Source organism: Nuphar pumila, chromosome 2, assembly GCF_984573655.1.
Source record: "Nuphar pumila chromosome 2, dmNupPumi1.hap1.1, whole genome shotgun sequence".
Taxonomy (NCBI): domain Eukaryota; kingdom Viridiplantae; phylum Streptophyta; class Magnoliopsida; order Nymphaeales; family Nymphaeaceae; genus Nuphar; species Nuphar pumila.
This window is the reverse complement of record NC_143250.1, coordinates 140,106,144-140,133,072: the sequence shown is the minus strand read 5'-3', so window position 1 is coordinate 140,133,072 and position 26,929 is coordinate 140,106,144. Positions and strand designations below refer to the sequence as shown.

Below are 26,929 nucleotides of genomic sequence, written 5' to 3'. Positions count from 1 at the left end.
TCCGGTGCCTCGTTTCACATGACTCCATTAGAATCCCTCTTATCCGAATGCACAAAATCCTTGTATAATCCTTGTGTTTGTACGACCGATGAAACTAATTTAGAAATTAAAATTATTGAAACATTTCAAAAGATTTTTAAATTTCTAAAGTTAGAGTTGTTCCAAAACTCAATTTAAATTTATTATCCATTTTCAAAATTTTGAATTATGGGTATGAGGTCTCCTTATAAAAAAAACGTTGGCTGCAGGATCGCCAATCAGGAAAGCTGATTGGGGAAGAACATAGGAAAAATCTCTATTACATGGATTTTCTTCATTTTCTTAAAGAATCATTTTGTAATTTTGTTAAGGAAAAAATATTTTTGTGTGGCATCAAAGATTCGTTCATCTTAATATATCTAAGTTAGCTCTTTTTTTGTTTTTGAAAGACTCTTGTTCTAAGGAGTTCATATTTAATGAATGTATTCTTGAAAAAATAAAGAAAATTCCTTTCGGCTCTAGAACTTTTATTTCTACCAAACCTTTTGAACTTGTGCATTTGGATGTATAGGCACCAGCTCCGATCATGTCAAAAGGAGGGATCTCCTATTATGTTATATTCATTGATGATTATACTAAGTATACTTGGATTTATTTTCTTAGGCAAAAATTTGATGTATTCTCATGTTTCAAAGAATTTCACAAATTTGTGCAAAACCAATTTCAAACTAATATTATTATTTTTTCGATCGGACTCACGGGAAAAATATTTGTCTAATGATTTCAAAAATTATTTGAAAGAATGTGAGATTTTACATAAAAAATCTTATCCAAATACCTGTCAACAAAATGGCGTAGCTGAGAAAAAACATCGTCATATCATTGAAACTACGAGAACTTTGCTTATTTCAAAAAATGTTCCAAAAAGTTTTTGGGCTGAAGGTGCCTTAACTGCGGTATATCTTATCATCTGAATGCCTTCATCCTCTTTACAAAACATATCCCCAATTGAAAAACTTTAATAAACTTCTTGTGATTTAAGATTTCTAAGAATCTTTGGATGTAATTGTTTCATACTTATTGAAAAAGAGACAAAATTTCTCCCAAAGCCATTGAATGTGTATTTCTTGGTTATGCCAATAACCAAAAAGGGTATATAGATGTTATGATAAGAAAAATGACAAATTATATGTTTGAAGAAATGTCAACTTTCTCAAAAATAAAAATGGTTTTGATTTTGATAAGCCTAAGGATGATCTTAAGTATGCCTTTTTATTTGATCTATTGCCAAAGAAGGCTTCTAATGAATTTATACATGTTGATACTAATCTTGATGATATGCATATTGATGACTCTGGGGTTTCCATAGAGGATAACCGGAATCATGATATTCAAAGCTATTCTAGAAGAATTGTTGAACACCCTCCATGTGCACTTGATAGGTATTCTCAAAACCAAAATTTAGGAGAAACTAGTGTTAGGAAATCTAGTAGAACCTCTAGACATCTTGAAAGATTTGTCTTATGAAAACTTTTCACCTAGATATAGAGTTTGTCTTATGAATATCCACTCCTTTTATGAATCCCCAACCTACAATGAGGCTAAAGAAATTCTCGAATGGATTGATGCCATGAACCTAAAATTAAGAGCCCATAAGAAAGCCAAGACCTGGGATATCCAACCATTACCTATAGGGAAAAGACTATAGGATGTAGGTGGGTATATAAAGTCAAAATCGAAGGGGATGGATCATTAGAAAGATATAAGGCTAGGTTAGTGGCCAAAGACTATTCCCAAGAGTATGAAATCGACTATGAAGAAACTTTTGCTCCCGTATCTCGATGACTTGTGTTAGAACACTAATTGCCTTAGCTTCCATTAGAAAATGACATATCTATCAACTTGATATCAATAATGCCTTTTAAATGAGGACCTAAATGATGTAGTATACATGGATCCTCCTTCCAGTTTTGAAATCGAGAAGAATTTTTTTTTTCGATTAAGAAAAGCTTTAAATGGGCTTAAGCAAGCCCCTAAAGCTTGGTATGATAGGTTTAACAAAGTTATTTTAAACCTAAGTTATAAATCTTGTTATACTCACAGTGCTCTTTTTGTCAAAGATACAGGTACTGACATTGTTATTTTTCTACTGTATGTTGATGATATGATCATTATAAGGAGTGACAAAAAGGGAATCAGTGAAATTAAAAATATTCTCAAAAAACATTTTGATATGTCTGACCTTGGTTTTTTGAGATATTTTTTAGGTATTTAAGTGGGTTATTCACCTAGAAGATATATCTCGTCTCAAATGAAGTTGGCGGCAAATATTGTTTTGGATTTTCTGATGATAAGAAGGTGGACACGCCGAAAGTTATAAATGCAAAATTAAGATTGAAAGATGAAACTCCTCTTGAAAATCCAACTCCATACCAACAACTGATTGAATTCTTGACCTACTTATCCATCACGAGACCAAACATTGCTCATGCGATACACTCAGCCATTCAATTTCAACATGCCAATCTACGATGCATGTGGGTGTTGTTCTGCAAATTGTCAGATATATCAAAAGTTCTATAACTAAAGGGCTATTTCTATCTTCCTCTTCTTTAAATTTAATAGCTTATATTGATGCAGATTGATGAGGTAATCCTAATGACAGAGTCTCTACTACTGGTTTTGTGTGTTTTTAGGAGACTCTCTTATATCTTGGAGGTGTAAGAAGCAACAGAAGGTATCCCTGTCATCCATCGAAGCTGAATATTATTTGGTTAAGGAGTCTACTCAAAGATATGGGTTTTGTCATCTCTAGTTCTTCGAAGATGTGCTGCGACAATAAGAGTGCTATCTACATTGCATTCAACCATACCTTCTACAAACGAATCAAGTGTATAGAGATGAACTGCCACTATGTCCAAGAAGATTTTTGTGAGGAACTATTAAATTGCCTTATGTGACTTCAGAATGTCAACTAACAAATTTCTTCACTAAAGCTTTAGCCTCACCTCGGTTTATATCCCTTCTTATCCAACTTTGGGTGATCACACCATAAGTTTGAGGAAAAGTGTTAAATTATATATACAATTGTATTATATGTATGTAAACTGAAATACCCATCAGGGTTATTTTAGTCATTTCACCTATGTAATAGGTGTTAGTCCACTAGGAACTGACTCATCTTTTTTTTCTTTATTTTTCTATTTCTTTTTTCTTTTCTTTATGTAAGATATAGCTGTTGGAGCTGGTCCAGTCCCAATGACTATAAATATAGCCATTGGGGCTGGTCCAATGGCTAGTTGGGCCACAGCCCCCTTGTGTCTTGGAGCCTCTCTTGTATTCTTCAATGCTTTCTTAAGCATTTTATAATCAAAGTTTATATTTTTTATATTTTGTGTTGGCCCTGTGTGGCTATTGTGTGCATGTGTTGTGCTATTTGAGTTCATTCTCATTTTGTGATTGTATTATCCCTTGGTGGATTAGTGCTTGTGCACTTCTTTTGTATTCTTGTTAACCTTATTGGGTTCTTTATTGTATTTTCACTTGTTTCAATACAGATGATACAGGCAGTGGATGATAAAGCTCTGCACTAACTCCTCAGACTTACCTGATCTTTGTATGCTCTTATATTTCTCCTGCTGAGTTTGGAGCTTCACTAATTAAAAGGATGAGCTAAGGTGTTGGTCGTTCAGTTGACTCGGATACCATCTTGACATTGAAGATGAATGCCGAGTTTAGTATCTTGAAAAAACTGTCTATTTCAGCAAGAATGAATACGATATGATAAGTGCTTGGCCCTAAATACAATAAATAAGAAGCTAAAATATCCTTGTATGAAAACTGTAAATACATAATATTTTTTGCACTCAATTAGCACTGTTAAGAAACTGATTTACGTGTTAAAATTCAGACTTCTTAATCAACTTTTGTTTAATTAAGTTACAGTCTTCTGGATATACTGTTTGAAGCCACATGTCGCCTACTTAGTAAAACTATAACTAATCGAAGCTTCCTTTGATGGGTATTTCTAACATTTAGCTCTTTAGAAAATTGTCAAAGCATGTACAGCATCAGAGAAATTATGAAAAAAAAGGACACATTTCAGTGAAATTGAAAACAGTTTACTGAAAATTGTATTTCTTGCTGTGAAAATGTTTATGCATTTGACTATTTGATGTGTGATTTTCTAATGACCTTCAATTGGTACCATATTACTATCACTATATATTAAGGACCGGTATCTGTCATAGAAGTCAAGCCTGGGTCTCATGCTGCGACTTGTAGAAGGGGTTCTTTTGGTAGGCCTTTCGTTTAATCTTTCCAAACTCAAAAGCTTGGTTACAAAATCATTTTCTCTATATGTTTGCTTTTATTATTACTATTGTCAGCTGTATTTAGGAAACATAAATTCCATTTTGCATACTTGTAATACTTCTTAGGGTCTTGTTCATGAGTTATGATGCTTGTTTTCTGTTTCTCCCCCTCTTTATCTGACGCTTTCACCTTGTGTTATGCGATCATGGTGCTTTACCTTTATGCTCTTCTTTTAGTTGCTTAAAAATACCTGTAAGGCTTTATGTTTTTGAAGTTTCTTATTTATGGATAATTGTTTGTTTTGCTTCACATATCTTCTTATGTCCATATTCTTTCTGGTTTAGCCTACTAAGTCATGAATTATGTAAACCACCGATTTGCTCTGCAGATATTCCCCCCTTCTTGTGATTCCCTTATTGCAATGTTCCTCGTACTGATTGTTCATTTGCATATGTTACACGTACTTCACTTTAACCTTCCTGTGACCTTTGATAAGGTTTCTTGTCACCCGTCCTTTCTATATTGGACAATTGCAGAGTTTGCTTGTATTTTTGTCTTCCTGATTCTGATTATTATGGATCAATTTACTAAGCAAAAATGATGACCAAAAACATAAATCAAAGAAGATCAAACAGTGAGTCATTGTTGTAGGATCTATTTGGAATTAATGGATCCTATCGTTAACCCTGGACCTTAATATTGCATCTTTATCTAGAAGTGAATGTTCAGAGTTGCATGTTGAAAATTCTTGAAGCTTTTACCTATTCAAAATAGTTTCGTATAATTTCTAGAATGAAATCCTAAAGTTATGCCTTTCCTTGCAGTTGGTGGCGGCGTGGCATGTGAGGGGAGGTCAAACGTGGAAGCCTTGTATCAACCAGAAGACTTCTCAAGAAGGTTTGACTTCATTAATATTTTCTTGGTTTTATTTGATTGATTATCTACTGGATTTTGTTTTAACATGATATGGTTATCATTTTGTATTGGTTTAATATTATGTAAGTATACTAACTAAACACATGTAGTGGTGAGCTGCTCTTCCTTTATCATCTGATTCATAAAGTGAAACAGGAAAATGATGCTAATTGTTGATGCTTTGGTGACCATGTTTCTTTCACTCACAGTGCTTCTTTTCTGTATGTTTGTGCGTTATGTTCACATTATTGTCTGTCGAGCCAACCCATGCCGAGTCGAGTCGCAAGTCACTGGATTTTAAAACTATGCTGCTAAATGCTTTTCCATAAGGAGGCACACATCTTAAAAATTTATCCCTGTTTGCTCTAGCAGGAAATTTCCCCTGTTTGAAGAAAGAATGAGTGACTCATCGTTTGATGAATCATTTCTTCGAAGAAGATTCTATAAACACTTACTCGATGTCTCACTTATCACATTCCATTATGGAAGAAACAACCATGATGGAATATGCATGATTAACCACAAATTTTCGACATTGGATTATTGGAATAAGTCACGTCTTCAACATCCCATGATAAACCAACAGAACAAATTACCTTCGGGAAGTTAGATGACTTTATAATTGTATGGACAGTATGATTGTTATAAATAATGTTCATATATGCATCTAGCATGGTTTACTTCAGTTAGATTGTCCATCCACTAGTGGGTCATTGTTTTGGAAAGAGGAAAAAAGGAAAGGAACAGAAAGAAATAATAATAAATGAAAGTATGATATTCTGTAATATTTAGAGATTTCTTATTGTAATCCCACCTTGTACTTATCAGTTGTTTTGGCCAATTTTATTTGTGGTGCAACAGAACTTCCTGCCTCAAATGGTTACCTCATTATCGAAGCAAATGGTGGTTTAAATCAGCAGCGTATTTCGGTATGATATGTTGACATTGAATACCAGAGCTTTTTAAAATTTCCAATGTTTATTAAGATTTTTTTTCTTTAAGTTTTCTATTTTTTCTATTTATTGTTTTCATTTAGTGGGATATCTTCAAAACTGGAATTTTTCGAGTTAGACTGGAAAACATCAGATGTTGTCATGCAAAATGAGGATGTTTTCAGTTCACGCCTCATTTTTGAATAAGATGGCAATAGAACAAAAGCTTCTTGGGAAAGACAAGCATATTGCAAGATGCAGTGGTATGCTTTGGTTGAAATTGGTTATGGTGTAACTTGATCCTATACAAATTGACAAAAGGAGAAGAAATTGTAAAGGTTGTGCACCTAATCCAGATTAAATGCAATTTAGTCATCCAACAAACTGTCTCCTTCCAGATTCTTGAAAACACTGTTTTGACCAGAATCGCCAGATTTTCTAGTTGTGGATTGCGTGTTGTCAAGGCCAGAGACCCTGGCATTCTGAGATAGGATCATTAAACTGAAAAAGATTCCAGTATGCTCAGAACTTTGATCATGTTTTATGATTTGCTGCCCAATGTAGAGAATCTGATAAATATGGTTTTGATAGAATATCATAATTGAGTATCATTTGTTGATACCAAGTTGCTAGGTTCAAGTGTTTTACTTTTACATATGCAGCCTGAATACAGGATGACCTGAGCTGTTGCGAGGATCATCTACTAGGCCTCTTTCATTTGGTCTGGGTATTTGAATACATTTTTTTATCTTTTTGTTGCAGTTTTCCTTGTTATATCATTATCATGTTCATAATTGATGGAATAAATAAAAAGATGCCTGTCCATAATTATATGCACATTCTTCTGAAGGTTTCTTGTTTTTTCTTCTGATGAGCATGCATGAACATATATGATTATTGTATCATTATCATGTTCATAATTGCTGGAATAACTAAAAAAGATGCCTGTGGCCATAATTATCTAAAGCTTTCTGAAGGTTTGTTGTTTTGCTCTAATGAATACATGCACATGAATGCTTAAAACTACTCTCATGATGTTTCCTTTTCCCTTTTTTGTCTTGTCATATTGTATATTTGATTTTTATTTGAATTCTGAAACTTGATATTATTCTTGAGAGACTATGACCATAATTTGGGCAAGTAATTCCTGTATAGGCTAATGGTGCTTGCCGTCTCTAACATGTATGATCATAAAAAATATGGTGAAAAAGGCAATGATTACTACATTTTTCTTTTGTTTTTAATGAGCAAGGTGGGGATCAAGGTCTTCTCCGTATCATTAGAATACAAAAAGATTTTACTGTAACGACCCCAACTCATACCCCTTGAAAATGCAGAATTCTTTTTTTTTTAAACAGTGCGGAAAACTTCCCAGAGATCCGGGGTTCTCACAGTTTCAATTTCAACTGGATAGCCAATCACCAGAAAGAAACTTACAATCACCATCCATAAGAGTCAAAACAACCTCTTTATTTATGAATCAATAATCAATTTCAGAGACAATGTTTTACTCAACAGAAAGTAACGAAACAACTGACTGAAACAAAAAAACTGAAAAGAACATTAGAACTAAAGGACAAAAAGAAAGAGTCACTCTATCCACAGGTGAAGCTGTTAAGAACCAAGTGTGACTCTCGTGCCCTCACAATAGCTGCCGACTTCACTGATCACCTGTTTCTGTGAAAAAACAATAAAGTACGGTGTTAAAATCGAAATCCTGAGCACAACTACTTCTTAGTGAAACAAGTGAGACAAATGGTTAAGATAAGATATGCAATATTTCGAAGTAAATGCAACATGACATTTATAGCATTTAAGAAATTTTTCATGCAACAGTTATAAGTGTTAGTAAGCAAAAACATTAAAGCCGTAGCAAGTAACAAAACTTCAACATGCAATAAGAATTAACCGTTACACACTCATCATCATGTAATGATTAAGAGAACAATTAAAATATGCATGATCTAATGCATAACAGGAAAATGCATGATTTTTGTGCAATGCATGAATTCTTTTGTTATCTTTCATTTAAGTTTTCTTTTTTCCATATGCATGCCCTATTAAATGCATACAACTTTAAGTTCCTCTTTTTAATTACCTTTGCCCGCGGATACACCAAACGGGTACAATCCCCGAGGATAAGTTAGGTTCACAGGGTAGCTTAACACACAATTTGTATTTTATTACTGGGTTCCAAACTTAGCCCTCGACCGAATCACCTTCGAAACATTAGACCTCCACATCTAATGTCAGGGACACAAGGGACACCCCACGCCCACATATGCCACTTTCTTGGTACCCATACAACAGTTGTGTCAAACACACCACCCCCAGGTAAAGTGACAGACTCTCCCTAAAACCGTGGCCAGGAGAAGGAACCTCAATATTGGGTTTAGGGGACAAAATAAAGCATACGTAGTTTTTGTATCCTCACAGTCTCCTCAAGACCGGATCTCTAAGATCCCCATTCTCCAGATGGGAGATCCTAGAACGTATATTACACTGTTCTTACTTATCTTTTATTAAAAGTCAATTCTTTAAGTTTTGCAACATCATATGCAAAAAGTAAAGGCAAAAGCTCGCATCCACCCCTGCGAGAATCCTTTCGGGACTCCAGCCCGTGAAGACAACTAGAACAGTGTAGTAGTGTGCAATACCAACATGTGTGGTTTAAGTGATGCAATAAAACATATAAGAAAACAACAAAGTCCACGGCTCTCCGGGCCGGTGATGATCCATTAGGCCATCAATGCATCACACAACAAAACCAAAGTGATGTGTTATATAACATCAGACTAATGTGCCAAATGCACGTGCGCCCATGCAAAACAAAGTCAATCACAAGCATGTAATTTCCCACATCACATGCATTTTTGTCATGTGTATTTCATACATCCATAGACACGTATCCATGTCAATGCATACTCCTTTTGAGTGTGTGTGCAAGTGAACAAAACTGTTTATTATGCATGTCCATGTTAAGTGAAACCTCAATCATTTAGCATTTGCATAACAACATAATTTTCATGATTTGATGCATAATTAATAGCATTACATGTGTCAGATTTAAGTTCGGCATGTATAGAATTCACCTTTCTCCCTTTTGTCCAACAGTTATATTTTGCACATCCTTAAACTGCTGGTCGAGTAGGACGCTCCCGGACTAGACAACCTGTTGGCCAACTAGTCATAACAACTCAGCCAAGTGGACCTGCCAACCAGTCCGGCCGACTCCCTGGCTATATCACCCCATACCCCTATGCTTCGAATATAACTTTCAAGCACATTTATGGTAAATCAACAGTTAACAGGGTATGAAGATGTAAATATATACATTAGTTTGACTGTCAATGCTTAAATAAAATCAGAGATAAATTAGGTGCAAGGAAAGTGTAACAGTCCGTATTACAGCTACATACATGATTAACCAGAAAGCGAATGCCCGCGGGCCAGCGTTAAACCCCCATATAATTTTTTTTTCTTTTCACCAAACTATCCAGCTCATACACAACATACAGATTTTCTTTGCTGAAACTAATAAAAATACCGAAAATACAGATAGGTAACAGTGGAAATCGTAGATCCATTGCTCCTCCATGGATTTTCATCCAAAGATTGCATGGAACCCAATCTCTACCCGATTTCTCATCCATTTCAAGGACCCGTACATTAAAACCGACGCTTGAAGGAAAAACTCAGAAATGCCGATGGTGAGGAACGACTCCGTCTAGCGTCGTCGGAGTGTCTGCCAAACACAGGAAAGAGGTCACCACAAGCGAAACACAACCCTAGCCTGGGTTGCTAGTCTGAGCTAGGCCCCGAGTCGGCGAGCACCGAGCGAGAATATTGAGGGCGTCGACTAGGCCCCCAATAGAGCCACACTCGGTTGGACCCCAATTGAGCTGAGATCGGCTCAACAAAAAGGAAAGGGTGGGGTTAAGCAGACCCTACCCGATTACTAGTCAACTTACCACTGGGTTTCAAATTTGCGACGTGCGGTTAAGCGAACCCCTACCAGTTTTATAACTATACCATTGGGTTTTGAACCTGCCATGTCCCAATACAAGATGGCGTGCACCACCTGCTCCTACCAGCCACCTGGAGCCCCCGTTGGGTCTCCTCGAAAGAGGGGGATCAAGTCGGGGAAAACCATGCCTGTTGGCCGGAACTGAGGGGAAAAGGGGAGGCAGGCCCCCCCAGCCCCCCTGCCGACCCCCTGACAGGCCACAAAGGAGGGGTCAAGGGCGACAGGGGCCACCGGCTACCTGCCGATCGTTGGCAGGGCTCCAGGAAAAAGGAAGAGCGATGGGAGGCACAACAGGGCCTCCGGCACCCTGCCGGCCTCCTGGCGAATGCAAAGAATGGAGGGGGAACAGGACAAAGAGCGACGGAAAGGGGAAGAATCGTCGCAGAGGGCCCGTCGGCTCCCTGCCGACCTCCGATAGGCAAAAGAGAGGAGGCACACGACAGGGGGGGTCGCCGGCCTCCTGTGGGTTCCCCGACAACCAACTTAGAGGAAAGGGGGAAAAAGTTGCCGTAGGGGGGGCCGTCGGCTCCCTGACGGCATCCCGGCTCGGAGAAGAATCGCAGCAGGGAGCGACCGCCAGCTCCCTGCCAGCCTCCCGACGCACGCAGAAGGGGGGAGTTAAGGGAGAAGACAGAGGGACAGAGAGGGGAAGTGTACCTGTATCTCGCCGGCGCCGTTGGCTGCTGCACGCAGGGAGACGAACGATAGGGAGGGGGAGAGGAGTTGCGCGTGAGGGCCTCCTCTCCCTCTACGTTGCTTAATAGGAAGGCACAGGGGGAAGGGTGTGATCGTGGCCCCGTCGGTTACGGGGAGCCCCTTTCGTGCGAGGCGGCTACAGGGAGGAAAGAAAACTCAAGCCAGGGTTTTAAAACCCTACCGGGTTACGGATCCGGGTCGGGTCCGACCCGACTTCCGTTTTTTTTTTAAACACTGGTTTTTACATTTAGTGTGTGCCTAAGCCATGAAGTGATTGCTTCAATTTGACCTTTGACCTAGAGTGATTAAAGTTATTAAACAACTTTCATAACCTTGAAGCAGTCAACATTGCCATCCCCTCCATCGAGCCGCTTGTGGAATCACAAGAATCCCTTGATTAATCCTGTCTAAGAAAGCTAAACAAAAACCTCTAAAAGTTTTCTTTTGGATAATAAAAACCTCTGAAAGTTAATAGACACATGTAAAGAGCTAATACGGCTAATGAAGCATGCACCAGAGTTGAGTAACTCTTAAATGTGTATCACATTTGTTGTTATGGAATGAACTATGGTTGGATTCATTAACTTCAGAAAAACTGTCATCATAGTCACAAAATATCTCCTATAGTTTGAAAATGTCCTGATATTATCATGAGATTTTCATATTAATGGTGTCATATCATGATCTCTTGAAAATGTCACAATTTTGATATATAATATGTTATAATGATAAGTCTTCTGGTGAAATATTTTTCTTAGTCCCATTTGTTCTCTAAATTCCAATGCTCTCTGATTTTCATGTTACTATAAGGATTTCAGTGGTCATTTCTCTTTATTTGTTTCTTTCGTCTTCAAATTTTGTTTTGAAATTTCTGCGATCTTTCTGAGATTTTCCAGAGAAATAATTTTGCATAGATTCTCTCTGGAATTTGCCTCACTGAAAATATCAATGCCATTGTTGATGATAAGGGTTCTGCAGTATCCTAAAACTTTTTAGGTAATGGAATTCATAAAATTTGAGCCCCTCCAGTTTGCTTAAGCCAAGATCTCATACTTTAAAACCAAGCAAATGATTGTAGATTAGGACCAAGGTTGACAGACTAGGAAGTAAAAGCGAAAAAGGTGACATTTTAAAATTTATTGAAAGCGAGAACCAAGGAATCAATTTAAAAGCGAAACAAGAATAAACAAGGAAGCAATATGGGAACTGAATAGGAGTCAAATAGGAAGCAAATAAAAACTAAAGTGAAAATGGCTTTTTATTTTTCTTGATTTTTTGTGCGAGAACTAATTTTTTGTTAAAATTTAACAATGATGATTTCCAATTTAGAGCACATGGGAAGTGAGAGTGGTAGCGTGAGAGGAAGCACATGAAAAACATAAAAAGAAACATGGGAGAAACATATAGGAAGCTTGTAGGGAAGCATGGATGAAGCGTGTGGGCAGCATAGGAGAAGCATGGAAGAATTGAGATTCCCATGAAATTTCAGAAGCGAGGAGTATCATGCTTCCGAAGTGAGTTTCTGGGAAGTGCGCTTTCCACCTACCTAAGATGCTTATGGTAATTCTGATTAAGACACAAACATCAAAAGTCTAACTGAAGTTGTATTTTGGATAAGCTGTAGGTTCCAAAAAATGTCAAAAGGCATTTAAATGCCACATAACCTTCCTATTCAGAACTACAGGTTTTTGTGTGTTTTTGGGAGATTCTCTAATTTCGTGAAGATGCAAGAAGCAACAAAAGGTATCCTTGTCCTCAACTGAAGCTGAATATCGGGCAATGGGTAGAATAACAATGAAACTTATATGGTTGAAAAGTCTTCTCAAAGATATGGGCGTAATCATCTCTTCTTTTTCGAAGTTGTATTGTGATAACAAAAGTGCAATTTACATTGCAAGCAATCACACATTTCATGAGCGTACCAAACACATTGAGATGGATTGTCATTATGTTAGAGATGAATATTTGAAAGGAACTATTATATTGCCGCATGTCACATCAGAATACCAGCTTGCAGATTTCTTTATTAAAGCTCTTCCTGCACCTCGTTTTATTTTCCTCCTTAACAAACTTTCGGTTATTTCACTGTAAGTTTGAGGGGGAGTGTTAAAATATATGTATACACGTATGTATAAACCTATATATACATACATATATACATATATATATAGTTATTAATCTTATAATAGTTAAATGCCATATAGGGGCATTTTAGTTATTTCTCCTTTGTAATAAAACTGTTTATGAAAACAATTTATTTTTATTTTTATTTTTTTGTAAATTAGAGGAGCCATTAGGGACTCTATGGTCTTTTTGACCATGGAGTCGTTGGGACTCTCAACGACTCTCTTGGGAGCCCCCAATGGTCTCTCTCTTCTCTCCTTTTTCTCTTGTATAAATAGTAGTGTGATCCCTCCTATTCTTTAATGCTTTTACTCAAGCACTTACTCAATAAGATCTTATATTTTTTACTCTTATATTTGCCCTTTGTTGGCTATTTGTGTTGTCCCTTAGTTGACTTGTGCTTGTGCACATTGTGAGTGTGATCTTGTTTAAAGCCCTTAATGGCATTGGCTTGTGCTTGTGCACTTTTTGTGATATTGTTTTTATCATTTTCACTATTTCATTACAACTCCCAATTTAGTTCATACGAGAGCAATGATGAGAATTATTAGATACATTAAATTTTTTTCTTTTAGGGGTCTTTTTCTGTCTTATTCTTCTTTATTAGAATTAATTGCATATACCGATGTAGACTGAGGAGATGATCCCAATAACAATCACTCAACTACAAGTTTTTGTGTTTTTATAGGTGATTCGTTGATCTCGTGACAGTGTAAGAAGCAACAAAAGGGCTCAACTGAAGCAGAACATGGAACCATGGCTACTACCAGTGTGGAAGTAGTCTGGCTTAGAAGACTACTTGCTGACATGGGAGTCAAATTTTCTATAACATAAAAAATGTGTTGTGACAACAAAAGTAGCATCTACATTGCCAACAACCATACGTTCCATGAGAGAACAAAACATATTGAGATGAACTGTCACTATGTTAGAGAGAAATTCCTATGGAAGACAATCGAGTTGTCCCATGTTACATTGGAATATCAATTGCCAGACTTCTTCACAAAGCCTCTTTCCACTTTCATTTTCTCCTTTGATAAACTTTCGGTTATTACACTGTGAGTTTGAGGGAGTGTATATATATATGTGTTTATATATACACTTATATATATACATTCTTATGTATGTATGTAGATATGGTATATATACATATATACATTATTTTTATATATTTTTTATTGTATGTATTTTGTATTTTTTTTCTTTTATTTTTTAGCTAGGTTAACTAGCCGTTAAGACTAGTCTAACAACTAGTTTTTGTAGCCATTAGACTAGACTAACTTGGGATGTTTATTGTGTATAAATAGGGGACTCTCACCCCTCTTGTATCATGTTTGTTTTTGTTAGAAACTGGTACTCCATCGTAAACCACAAGAGGGAGAGGAATAGAGAGGGAGAGAGGGGTCGGTGGCTGCAGAAAACCCAAAATTAGGGTCTGCGATTTTTCTCATTAATTATATACACGTACAGTTTTAATTAGGGTACAAAAATACCCTTTACATAAAGTATGGAATTTACAACATGCCATTAATGAGCATGTGTTTAAATAAAACTAAAATAGATTGTACATGGTTTTGAACCATGAACAACTTGCCTTTTAACATCCAAAATTTGTCCTTGATAAGTCCTTTTGTAAACAAGTCAGCAACTTGATCAACAGTCCGAACGTATTCTGGTTCAATTTCCTTCTCTTCGACCTTCTGTCTTATAAAGTGTTGATCAATTTCAATATGCTTGGCACGACTGTGGTAGATAGGATTGAATGACATGTTGATAGCACTTTGATTATCACATAAGAGAATGCTTTTAGAAATCGATTCTTCTACTTCTGTCAAGAGGTGTCTGATCCATGTTACTTCGGCTGTAGCAGCTGCCATTGATCTATATTCAGCTTTTGTGCTCGACCTGGCTATGGCCTTTTGTTTCCTACTGCTCTAGGAGACAAGATTTAGGCCAATAAAAACACGGTATCCTGAGACTGATCTACGCTCATCTGGATCTCCTGCCCAATCTGCATCTGTGTAAGTAAGAAGTTCATGCATGTGATGGCCATGCATACTCTTTTTGTATAGAAGTCCATCTCCAATAGTTCCCTTCAAATATCGAAGAATGTGTTTAACAGCTTCCATATGTCCAATATGCGGTTCATGCATGAACTGAGACACCTGATTGACCGAATAAACAATGTCAAGCAGAGTGAAGGTAAGATACTGAAGCATTCCTACTACCCTGCGATATCCTGTAGGGTCCTCATACAAATCTCCATCTTGGGAATTGAGTTTCTGATGAAGTACACTGGGTGTGCTTAGAGGCTTGCAATCTGTCATACCTGCCTTGCTAAGAACATCAACAGTATACTTATGTTGAGTGAGTTTCATGCCTTCAGGAGTCCTATCAACTTCTACTCCAAGAAAGTATCGCAGTTTACCAAGATCTTTCATCTTAAATCTATGGTTCAAAAGTTCTTTGACATGTTCAATATATTCATTAGAGTTACCTGTAATGATAATGCCATCAACATATATCAATAACAGGGTAACTATATCTTTGCATTTGAATATGAAAAGAGAATGGTCAAGGAGAGACCGATTAAAGCCATATTTTTCTACTTCAAGGGAGAAACTGTCAAACCAAGATTGAGATGCCTGCTTCAGACCATATATAGCTCTCTTTAACCTGCACACGTATTCTTTGGAATTTCCTTCGGCATACCCAGTGGGTTGCTCCATGTATACTTCCACCTTCAGAGTTCCATGGAGAAATGCATTTTTTACATCCAGTTGACTGAGAGTCCACTGGTGCTCAACAACCAATGATAATATGATGCAGATAGTACTCATTTTCACGACTAGATTGAAGGTCTCATCATAGTCTTGTCCTTGCTCCTATGTGAATCCTTTGGCAACCAATCTAGCCTTGTATCGCTCGATAGTATCATCCGACTTATACTTTATCTTATACACCCACTTTGAACCAACCACATTTCGATTGTGTGGTCTGGGAACAATATCTCAAGTGCCACACTCATGAAGAGCATGCATTTCTTCGTTCATAGCTTCAATCCATCTTTTAGAATTTATTGCTTGATAAAACGTGGTGGGTTGATCTTCCTTGTCCAAAGAGGTTAAGAAAAGTTGAAAATCCATTGTGAAGTTCTCATAACTAACCCACCTATCAATAGGATGTCGAGGCCGGGTAGACCTTCTGTGAACAAATGATTGAATGGAAACAGAAGGAGAATTCAACTCCTGATTAAAGCTGGGGAATATCTCCTTCTCACGTTGAGAGTAAACAATGCCTTTATACCTTTCGGGGGGCAATGATGGTTCAGAGATCACACTCTTCTGAGTTCTTTGCGCAACAGTAGTCATGTTTCCCTCATCTCTTTGATTACAGTCTGAAGAACAAACACCGTCAATACTAGAAAAGAGATCTGAGTTCAACCAAGGGTGATAAATTTCAATTTCAGGAGTGTCAACATTATGACCAAAATTTGATTCATCAAACACATTTCTGGATATCTTGATGCGCCTGCTCACAGGATCATAGCATCTGTATCTTTTGTAATCATCAGCATATCCCACAAATTTGCATTTTAAGGCCTTATCCTGAAACTTGTGTCACATTGAACTATCAACATGAACATAACATACACACCCAAATACGTGTAAATCATGATAATTTGGATGCACACCATACAAAGAGAAATGGGGTGATTTGTTTTCCAAGATATTCATGGGCAATCAATTTATGACATAGACTGTTGTATGAAAGGCCTCTGCCTAGAAGGTAACTGGAAGATTACTATCATGCATCATGCTCATTGCACTTTTGACAATATGGCGATGCTTCCGTTCAGCAACTCCATTCTGTTGAGGTGTATGGGGACAAGACACCTGCCTACTTATTCCATTTGTTTAGAGGAAATTAATAAAGTCATTTGAAGAGAACTCACCCCCTCCGTCACATTGGAAACAAGTAATATTTTCAGAGAATTTATTTTGAACAAAGGAATGAAAATTCTGAAACAATTTGAAGGTTTCAAATTTACTTTTCATAAAGAAGATCCATTTATATCGAGAATAACTATCAACAAAAATGAGATAATATCTAGTGCCAGACATGGAAGGAACTGGAGCCGGACCCCAAACATCAGAACATATAATTTCAAATGGTCTTGAAGCTCTTTTATTAATGGAATGAAATGGAAGAACATGACTCTTACACTGAAGACAACTAGAACAATTTTTATTATCGACACTTAAATTCAGACTTGACTTGGGAATAAGACTGCTTGATACAAGCTTATTAATAAAACGACTACTACAATGACCCAGACGACCATGCCAAAGATTCAGCTCAATACATTCAGAGATATTAAGGACACTCTCAGGCGGAACTGAAGATGATGACGTGAGCTTCAAGATGGAATCAACAGGTTGAACATGAGAAGAAGGATCCTCTTGGAACACGTACATATTCCCTTGTCGTTTTTCTTCAGCGAACGTTTCCCTCCGGAGAAGTTCCTTAACATAAACAGAAAAAGGAGTAAACTCAACTGAAGCATTAATGTCATCGACAAGCTTAGAGACTGAAACAATATTTTTCTTAATATTAGGAGCATGAATAACATTTGAAAGAGCAAGGGAAGAATTGAACATAGGAATTACAAAATTTTCAATGTGCGAAATATGGTGATGAGACCCATCTCCAGTGACAATACTATTTCTACCAACATAAGCAACAAGGTTTAGGAGCTTACCATCATCACCAGTGACATGAGTGGCTGCACCAGAATCAACATACCAAGTACCTTGATCATTCTGTTTGATGTTCAATTCAGCCAAGGCAAATAATAACAACTCTTTGACTTCTCCAGTATTCTTCAATGTATCTGTGCCTTTTCTTGTCTCCAATTGTTTTTCTTTATTTTGCGGGTTATGCAAGCAATTTGCTTTGATGTGCCCCCTTTTGTTGCAGAGAAAGTAAGTAGGTATTGTCCTTTGCCTTTGTAGATTAGGAGGCATACTGCAGATTAGAAGGAAAGAAAGAAACGATCTTCAAGGAAGAGAAAAAAATACCTTAGAAGAGGATGAAGGGGCTGAAACGATCTTCAAGGAAGGATCTGATGCTCTGATACCGTGTTAGAAACTGGTACTCCACCGTAAACCACAAGAGGAAGAGGAATAGAGAGGGAGAGAGGGGTCGGTGGCTGCAGAAAACCCAAAATTAGGGTCTGCGGTTTTTCGCATTAACTATATACACCTACAATTTTAATTAGGGTACAAAAATACCCTTTACAAGTGTTGAATTTACAACATGCCATTAATGAGCATGTGTTTAAATAAAACTAAAACAGATTGGGTCTGGATCCAGAGATCCAGACCCGGTTGTGACATCTTTTCAGTTTTGAGCGTTTTACTCGCATTAATAATATTTATTTTTTCAAGTGTGTATGTGCACTCTTGTGATTCTTGTCTTTGTGCCCTTAGTGGCCATTGCACTTGTGCTCTTGGTGGCACAATTGTGCACTCTTGTGCGTGTGATCGTGACATTGGTGCTGGTGAACTCTTTGGTGACATTTCATTACTCATCTGTCCATCTGCTATTCTATCAGACAAATAAAGGGAAAATTTTCAAGTACAAGAAATGTTAGGGATAACAAACTGAATACTTGAGATAAGAAATTGATAAGTTTGATATGAATATTTTGGATGTGATGTTTTCCCTGTTCCTGCTATTTTAATTGTCAAATACTGACTTGCTTGGCCATTGAATGTCTTCTTATCCCACACGCCACCTCCAGGGGTATTTAATCATGGATCAATGTCTCTCTTTAAATCTTTCACATACAGTGTGTTTTGCAACCTGCATTATATCTAGGATGAATGTTTTTGGCCTTAATGCTCTAAAGAACTTGCTAAGATGTTGACAAAATATTATAAATTTTGCAAGCTTGTGGCATTGAGTTGTAGAATGTCAAAGTACTCTCGGGTAGGACATGATAGGCACTGTGGACAGGATAATCCTTCTCGTTTTTTTATGGATATGTAATTTTTCTGCTCTCCGTTTGGCTAATGTTTGCGGTATCTTATTCCTCATGCAGATTTGTGATGCAGTTGCAGTTGCAGGCCTATTGAATGCTACACTTGTCATCCCAACATTTCATTTAAATAGTGTCTGGAGGGACTCGAGGTAAGTAGTGTCGTTGCTAATCTGCAACTTGTTAAATAAAAATGAGTGTTGCCTCAGTGTGCTTAGTTCTAACTGCTTTTTGATGTAGTATAATTGTTTATTCCCGTCATAGTCTAAAAACCTAGTGTCAACCCAATGTCTTGTCCAAGTTGACCTGATTCTGCACTTAACGTGGTCAACCCAGTGTCTCGACAAGGTTTTTACTAACACTCGCCTAATTTTCACTTCAGTTGGCTCAGTCACTGTCTTGACCCACTTGAACATGTCTGGGTTTTTACCTTGATTTCCATTATACCTCTATATTTTGGTTCTTCCTATGAATGCATGTTGTGTAGGAATTCTTGAACTTGTGCTGTTGGGAAAACCATAATAGTTTGTGAGGATGCACACATACTGTTCTTGTAATTATCATCATATTGTGTAGGGGTTCTTGAACTTGTGCTTTTGGGAGGACCATGATTGTTTGTGAGGATGCACTCGTACTGTTCTCATAATTAACATACTATTTTTGTAATGGCATGTTTACTGTTTTTCTTATTTGTTAACTGAATTTTCTTTTTTGTTATACTGTTTATTAACCATAATTCTTTTCTTCCATTTCAATGTTCTTAGTTGCATGGTGTTCTAAAAAATAACATTTTTAGTTTTTCTTTTTCGAAGTAATAATGAATTATTTCGTTTCTTATATGATGCAGCAAGTTTGGGGATATATTTGATGAGGAACACTTTATTGAGGTCCTCAAGAATGAGGTGAAAGTGGTGAAAGAGCTCCCAGAAGACATTCTTCAGAAATTTGACAACAATATTAGTAATATCATAAATTTGAGGGTTAAAGCATGGTCAACTGCAAACCACTATTTGGAAAAGGTCCTTCCAAAGTTGATTAAGCTTGGGTATGACATACTTTTTCTCTTCCGATTTGTCCTATTTGTTGAATTTGTATCGTCACCACTGCTACAATTTCTGCCTAAGTTTGCTGAGATTTCTGTAGCATCTTGTTGGAAAATTATTCTCCAAAATGTTGGCATTCTCTTATGCTAGTGCCTTCAATAAAAATCTTTCCATCTGCGGAATCTATGATGTATTATTCTGTCCATTTCTCAGTGCAGATTTATTTCATAGAATGTACTCTATGAGCCCGTCTGTTATGCACGAGGGGAGAGTGTTAAAATGTACATGTGTAAATATGTATATCATATATATATATATATATATATATATATATATATATTTCTCCATTTATTATTTTTATTTTATTATTTTTTGTATCTAGTTCAGTTTGAACTAGATAGGCTGACTAGTCAACTCTTGGAGCTGTTGGAGCTAGTCCAACGACTACAAATAGAGCCGTTGGACTAGCTCCAACGACTCTATTTGAGTCCTTTTCCCCCTCATCTCATGTATATAAATAAGGGTCACCCCCTCTTCAAATGTATGCTTCTTGCATTTTAGTGGCTGAATAAAATATTTATTTTTAAGTGTTCTTGTGAATACCCCTTGTGTGGGTTTTGGTAGTGTGCCCTTTTGTGGACACTTGTTATTCTTCTCTTGGATCCTTGAAGGACGTATTTTGTGTGTTTGGAAGATTCTTGTTTCTTTACATGGTATCAGAGCAAGGTTGCTTTTGACTCTTGAGGATTGCATGTTGCCTCATTTTTCGTGCTCGTGGGAGAAAAAAAGAACCTTTTGGCGATTCAAAGTATTCATATAATTGTGCAAGCATGGCTCGTGTGATCGTGGTGGTGTGCTCGTGATATTTCTCTATTATTTCTTATCTATTCTTTTTCTTATCTCTCTTCTCTTCATTTTCTCTCCTTTTGTAAGAATGGATGACAATGAGAAAGTCACCATCATACCCATGAAACTCAATGATACTAACTTTGTAATGTGTTCTTCAATAATGAAGCACCATATATGGGAAAAGGGATTGTGGGGTTTAGTTGATGGCTCCGATCCGAAGCCTAAACTAGTCTTCAAAAAGGTCGAAAATGAAAAAAAGTCTCTCTTACGGATGGTGAGAAGACTAAGGCACTAGCAACTTATGAGAAAAAGTGAAAAGAGTGAAGAATGGGGCATACTAAGATTATGTTTTGGCTCATCAATAGCGTGGATATTAAAAAGTACTTTAGTCTCACCAAATTTGAGCATGCTAACAAAGCATGAGAATATCTCAAAAATATGTATTCCGTTAAAGACATTGCACATGTGTGCAACTTACAAAACAAAGTTCAGAAAATGACTCAAAAAGAAAAGTATTAGGGAATACTACAATGAATTGTCTGAACTTTGGGAAGAATTATCCATTCTTGAGCCCAACTGGCATTGTTCGGAAGATATATGAATTCCGACAAAAACAACTTGATGCATAACACTTCTATCAATTTATAAATGGTTTGAGACTGGAGTTTGAGATTATTAAATTGGCTCATCTCCATAATGGAAAAATTTCCTCTATTGTTGACACTATTGAAGAGTTGAGTATGGAAGAGAATAGGCTAAAAGGACATTCTTTGAAAAATGAAGATGACTCAGTTTTAGCCATCTTTAGACCTGAAAACTACATGCGCCCTTACAAGCCACCTCATTGAAAACAAGAAAATGAGTATGATAAGAAGCCTTATAAAAAACAATGTAGTGAATATGACAAGAAAAAAATTATTTGTTATAATTGTCATGAGTTGGGACACATTAAACCTCAATGTCCTAGATTTAGAAAGAAAGAAGAAAAGAAGGTGGCTTCGGTTGGATCGATTCAAGAATCAAGTGAAACTAACAAATCTCATGATGCATCCGTATTTATGTGACAACTTATGGAGATTCCCTAACCGTTACTTAAAGATATATCTTCTTCAAGTGGAGCATCAACTGAAGCTGTGGTTTCTTCCTTTTTCGATCCCGGTAAATGTAAAACCTGTAAATTTTGGGTATTATTAATAAATAAATAATTCATCTTTATCTTCGAGATATAAATGTGTTTCTATCGTTTAAATCTCATTTATTGGTGTTTAAATGCTCAATTACTTATTTCTGGCTAACAAGGGTAAATTTGGTATTTTTAAAACTATTTCAGATATTTAACAATTAATTATATTACTTCTGATCAAAAACATGTTTTTAAGAGTTTTGTAAAATATTGGTGTGATATTATTGAATTTTGGTATTTACTAGATGAATTTAGCAAGTTAAAAATCTTAACTTTTAATTAAGAGGCATTTTGGTTATTTTAATCAAAAGTACTATTTAAAATATTTAATTTATGTTTTGCAGTAACCAAATTTGGTGAGATGGAGATGGTGTATGCAGCATTTTCTGCTCAGCAGTTAATATTTATTGGTGGTTCACCCTATCTTTCTGGATTTTTGGAGATTTTATATTTTTAGAGCTTTTGGCATTTTCGACTGTGCACCAAGTGTTCGGTGCATCGTTGCTTGAGCGGTCTTTGCGGATTTCGAAACCTCTCAGTCTTTTGGGTTTTGATTTGTTGTTCTTTACATTATTAAAGTAACTTTCCTTAATTGAACTTATAGAGAGCATGTTTAGGCACTAATTGCGTAAGCATGATGTTGTTGTACTAAATACTTCACTTAATTACAAATACAAGTTATGCGCACACACCACACTTAGTTGTGGATGTCTAGGGGTGCTATGGTTGCCTATATGTTTAACTGCTTTGAGTACAAGATATACTAAAAATGTGATACTTATGCTAAGTATCAAAACCGCTATAAGCAAATGTGCATTGAATGCAATGCAATGCGAAATTCCAATCGGGTAAATGGCCATAGTAAGTACGTAGTGCAAATACATCACCCAATAAATTTATTTTTATTGTATGCAACACTTTCCTGCTCACACACACCACTTAGTTGTGGATATCTATGACTTGTGATTGTAGTTTGGAGATCATGCTGAGCATGATTTGAATGTATGAGAATAAAAGTGATTTTCTTGTCGTAGTTCGGAGATCATGCTCGTCATGATTTTAAATAGCTGAACACGGAGTGTGTTTGTTGCAGGTACATGCTTTAGCATGCATTTGTGTGAATGAATTTTGCATAAATTGATGTGTTTGACATGACCATATTGAATGCTAGTGTGAAATAATAATTGTGTAATCATACACGAAAGCATGAGTGATAAAATCATGTTCATGATGGGATTATGCAAATACCGTTATGCATGGACTGATACGTTTCATGCTCTCATGAACGAACCATGATTTGTGTGAATGCTATTAATATATGTATATATACTATGTGTGAGATACATTATGCATGAAATGCTTGCTTTGCATATTGATTCATGTGGTGAAACAATACATATATGACTTGAATCCTGTGTGCACAACTCGAACTACGTAGGAGTTAGGTATATTGAGGTTTAGTTGCTTCGTATTATGAAATGTGCATATTCAGGTATGCATGCATAAAACTCATGTTTTGTTTACACATGCTTTGAGGTTCAATTTACGAAATGCAATGTTCTTTGTGGCGATAATATGATTCGTAGGATAATATGCTTCTATATGGTATGATTTAAATGTCACGTGATATAAAATTATGAATGTATGCGATAAATGTTTAAGTTCAATAGTGAACTATGGTTCATGGAACCTTATTGGTTAAATGTGTGATTTTATGATTTAAGTGTCATATAAAGTGATGTATGATGTGATGCATATTGATTGTATACATGCTTGTGCCCGTGTTGGTGGCTATCGACCTTGAGAGTGGTCAATTGGATTGATGCATGTATCACAATAGTTTTCACTGGATATGGTACCCGTTGAGGAACTATTCCCAAAAGATTCTCTGAGAGGGTGTACATGACCAGATCAGATAATCTGGCTAGAGCGGTAAGTCTCTTTGAGGAAGTGCATTGTCCAAGAACGGGTAGCCCGCGAAGACGGTATATTCCTGTGAGGAAGTGTATTATCCAAGACCAGGCAGACCATTCGTCTAGGGCGGTAACTCCTTGTGAGGTTGTACATTTTTCAGACCAGGCGATCTGGCGTGGGTCTTGTGAATATGTATATGATTAAATGAAATATTATGATGAATTGTGTTGATCTTCTGAGTTGATTGAGATAGCCAGTTATGAATCTATAGATTTGAAATTTCTGTTGTAGCATGATTATATACTGAACTCAAATGTGGGAATGAGATCCTTATTGAGTTTAGATCTTGATATGAGGTTATGATTATGATGTTTATATTAGCGTATAGGTGAATGACTAGTTTTGACTTATTAGGTGAATGATACATTTTCCCTAAATAGTTTCATTGCAAATGATTGCATTATGATTGTTTAAGTGAATATATCACACCTATGTATCATGATTGATGTGTATCATGAATATCTAACTAAGTGTTTCATGCTGGAATGATCAAATGTGATTTGATTTATTATTTATAAGAATTATAAATGCATATGAAATTAATGCAATGATCTGAATGTCTTAGATGCATATATATATTTATGCGATGACTTGTATGACTTGAATGCATATAGATTATGCTTTATTATGTGAGTTAAGGTTGAATAGAATATTAAGTGATGAAATGCTTTTAAATGCTTTATGTCCGAATACTTGAAATGAACGACTCATAGGACGTTGTTCTCTTGTCTATCACTTGACGATTGATGAATAATATATCATGTCTTTACCTTTAAATGCTTGATATGTTTTCTTTAAGTTTGAGTTTGAGTTACTTTATCAGACTTTAACGAGTCTGATCCCGTTTTATGAGGAACAGGTAATGCAGGTAAAGTATGATGAGTAGTTAGAGCGAAGGACTGGTCGAGCTGCATCCTCGATGGTCCATTCTTACCTTGCAATCTTGGTAGACATGATCTTTTCGTTTTAAGTACTTGATCATGTAGAGACTGAATTATTATTTTTATACTCTGATTTGAAATAAAATTAAAACTCTTCATATTTTAGTCTTATATTGTACGCGGTTTGTAATGTATATATCCCGTACATTTTGATTTGATTGTTATCTTTAGTATAACCCCGCCCAAAGTCTTAACCGTTTTTTAAAATCGTTTCCGCATTAGAAGATCTGATTTACTTATACTTATAAAAAAAAATTGGTCTCGAAATTTTAATATTTGAACAATACTTAAGGTTAAAATTTGGGTGTGTTACAAATGGTATCAGAGCAGTTTGGTAACAATGATCACGAGATTCGAGTAAGATGACCTTCGCAGGTATGATATCCGTTTGTAAATCTTGTTGATGCACATATATGAAATATGTCGATATTGAATGTGAAAAACCTGTATGATATGTGATATTTGAAATGTTGTTGATGTGGACCTAGAAATATTCTTAGGACTTATATTTATTGTGTGATCTTTTCTTCGTCAGATAGTTTGGGTATGAAGGGTCAATGACCTGATGAATACTCTCACCTGTTTGAATGATTATATAAATTTCAATGACGATTTTTTTTAAGGGCGGTAGAATGTAAAACCTGTAAATTTTGTATATTATTAATAAATAAATAATTCATCTTTATCTTCTTGTTAGAAATGTGTTTCTATCATTTAAATCTCATTTATTGGTGTTTAAATGCCCAATTACTCATTTATGGCTAACAAGGGTAAAATTGATATTTTTAAAACTATTTTAGATATTTAACAATCAATTATATTACTTCTAATCAAAAACATGTTTTTAAGAGTTTTGTAAAATATTGTTGTGATATCATTGAATTTTGGTATTTACTAGATGAATTTAGCAAGTTAAAAATTTTAATTTTTAACTAAGGGGTATTTTGGCTATTTTAATCAAAAGTACTATTTAAAATATTTAATCTATGTTTTGCAGTAACCAAATTTGGTGAGATGGAGATATTGGTGTATGCAGCATTTTCTGCTCAGCAGTTAATATTTATTGGTAGTTCACCCAATCTTTCTGGATTTTTGGGGATTTCATATTTTTAGAGATTTTGGCATTTTCGACCGCGCACCAAATGTTCGGTGCATCGTTGCTTGAGCGGTCTTTGCGGATTTCAAAACCCCTCGGTCTTTTAGCTTTCGATTTGTTGTTCTTCACATTATTAAAGTAAGTTTCCTTAATTGAACTTATAGAGAGCATGTTTAGGCACTAATTGCGTAAGCATGATGTTGTTGTGCTAAATACTTCACCGAATTGCAAATACAAGTTATGCACACACACTACACTTAGTTGTGGATATCTAGGGGTACTATGGTTGCCTATATGTTTAATTTATTTGAGTGCAGGATATACCATGGTTGTCAGTCGAGGAAGCGGGAGCGAGAAGCGATACGGGAAGTGGGAGCGAGAAGCGAGGCACTTTCGAAATTTTAGGAAGCGGGAAGCATGGGACGACTTAGAAGCAAATCACGAACCGTCTCGGAAGCGACCTAGGAAGCGAACACGAAGCGACCTAGGAAGCGAGGGGGAAGTGAAAAAAGAGGAAAAAAATAAAAAAAATGGAAAAAAAATTAAAAAAGAGGGAAGCACGTTCGCGCTTCCCATAAATGGGAAGTGTACTTTCCAAAAAAGGGAAACTCTTCCCTGTGCATTTCGGAAGCACGATGTTTCGCATTTCCAAAATGTGCTTTGGGGAAGCGCGCTTCTCCATATGCCTAGGCACTTTCGGTAACTCTGGGATATACTAAAAATGTGATACTTATGCTAAGTATCAAAACAGCTATAAGCTAATGTGCATTGAATGTAATGCAATGCGAAATTTCAATCGGTTAAATGGCCATG

The 26,929-nt window shown here is 36.2% G+C and overlaps 1 protein-coding gene across 1 annotated transcript in view; it reads left to right on the top strand.

Moving 5' to 3' along the window:
• Positions 1–26,929, top strand: part of LOC149847335 (O-fucosyltransferase 9-like) — a 71,484-nt gene that overhangs the window by 17,802 nt on the left and 26,753 nt on the right. The window contains exons 2-5 of the mRNA XM_089996938.1: positions 5,118–5,190; positions 6,070–6,137; positions 19,094–19,182; positions 19,878–20,075. Coding sequence (XP_089853064.1) covers positions 5,118–5,190; positions 6,070–6,137; positions 19,094–19,182; positions 19,878–20,075 — 428 coding nt within the window. The remainder of the gene's footprint in view (positions 1–5,117; positions 5,191–6,069; positions 6,138–19,093; positions 19,183–19,877; positions 20,076–26,929) is intronic.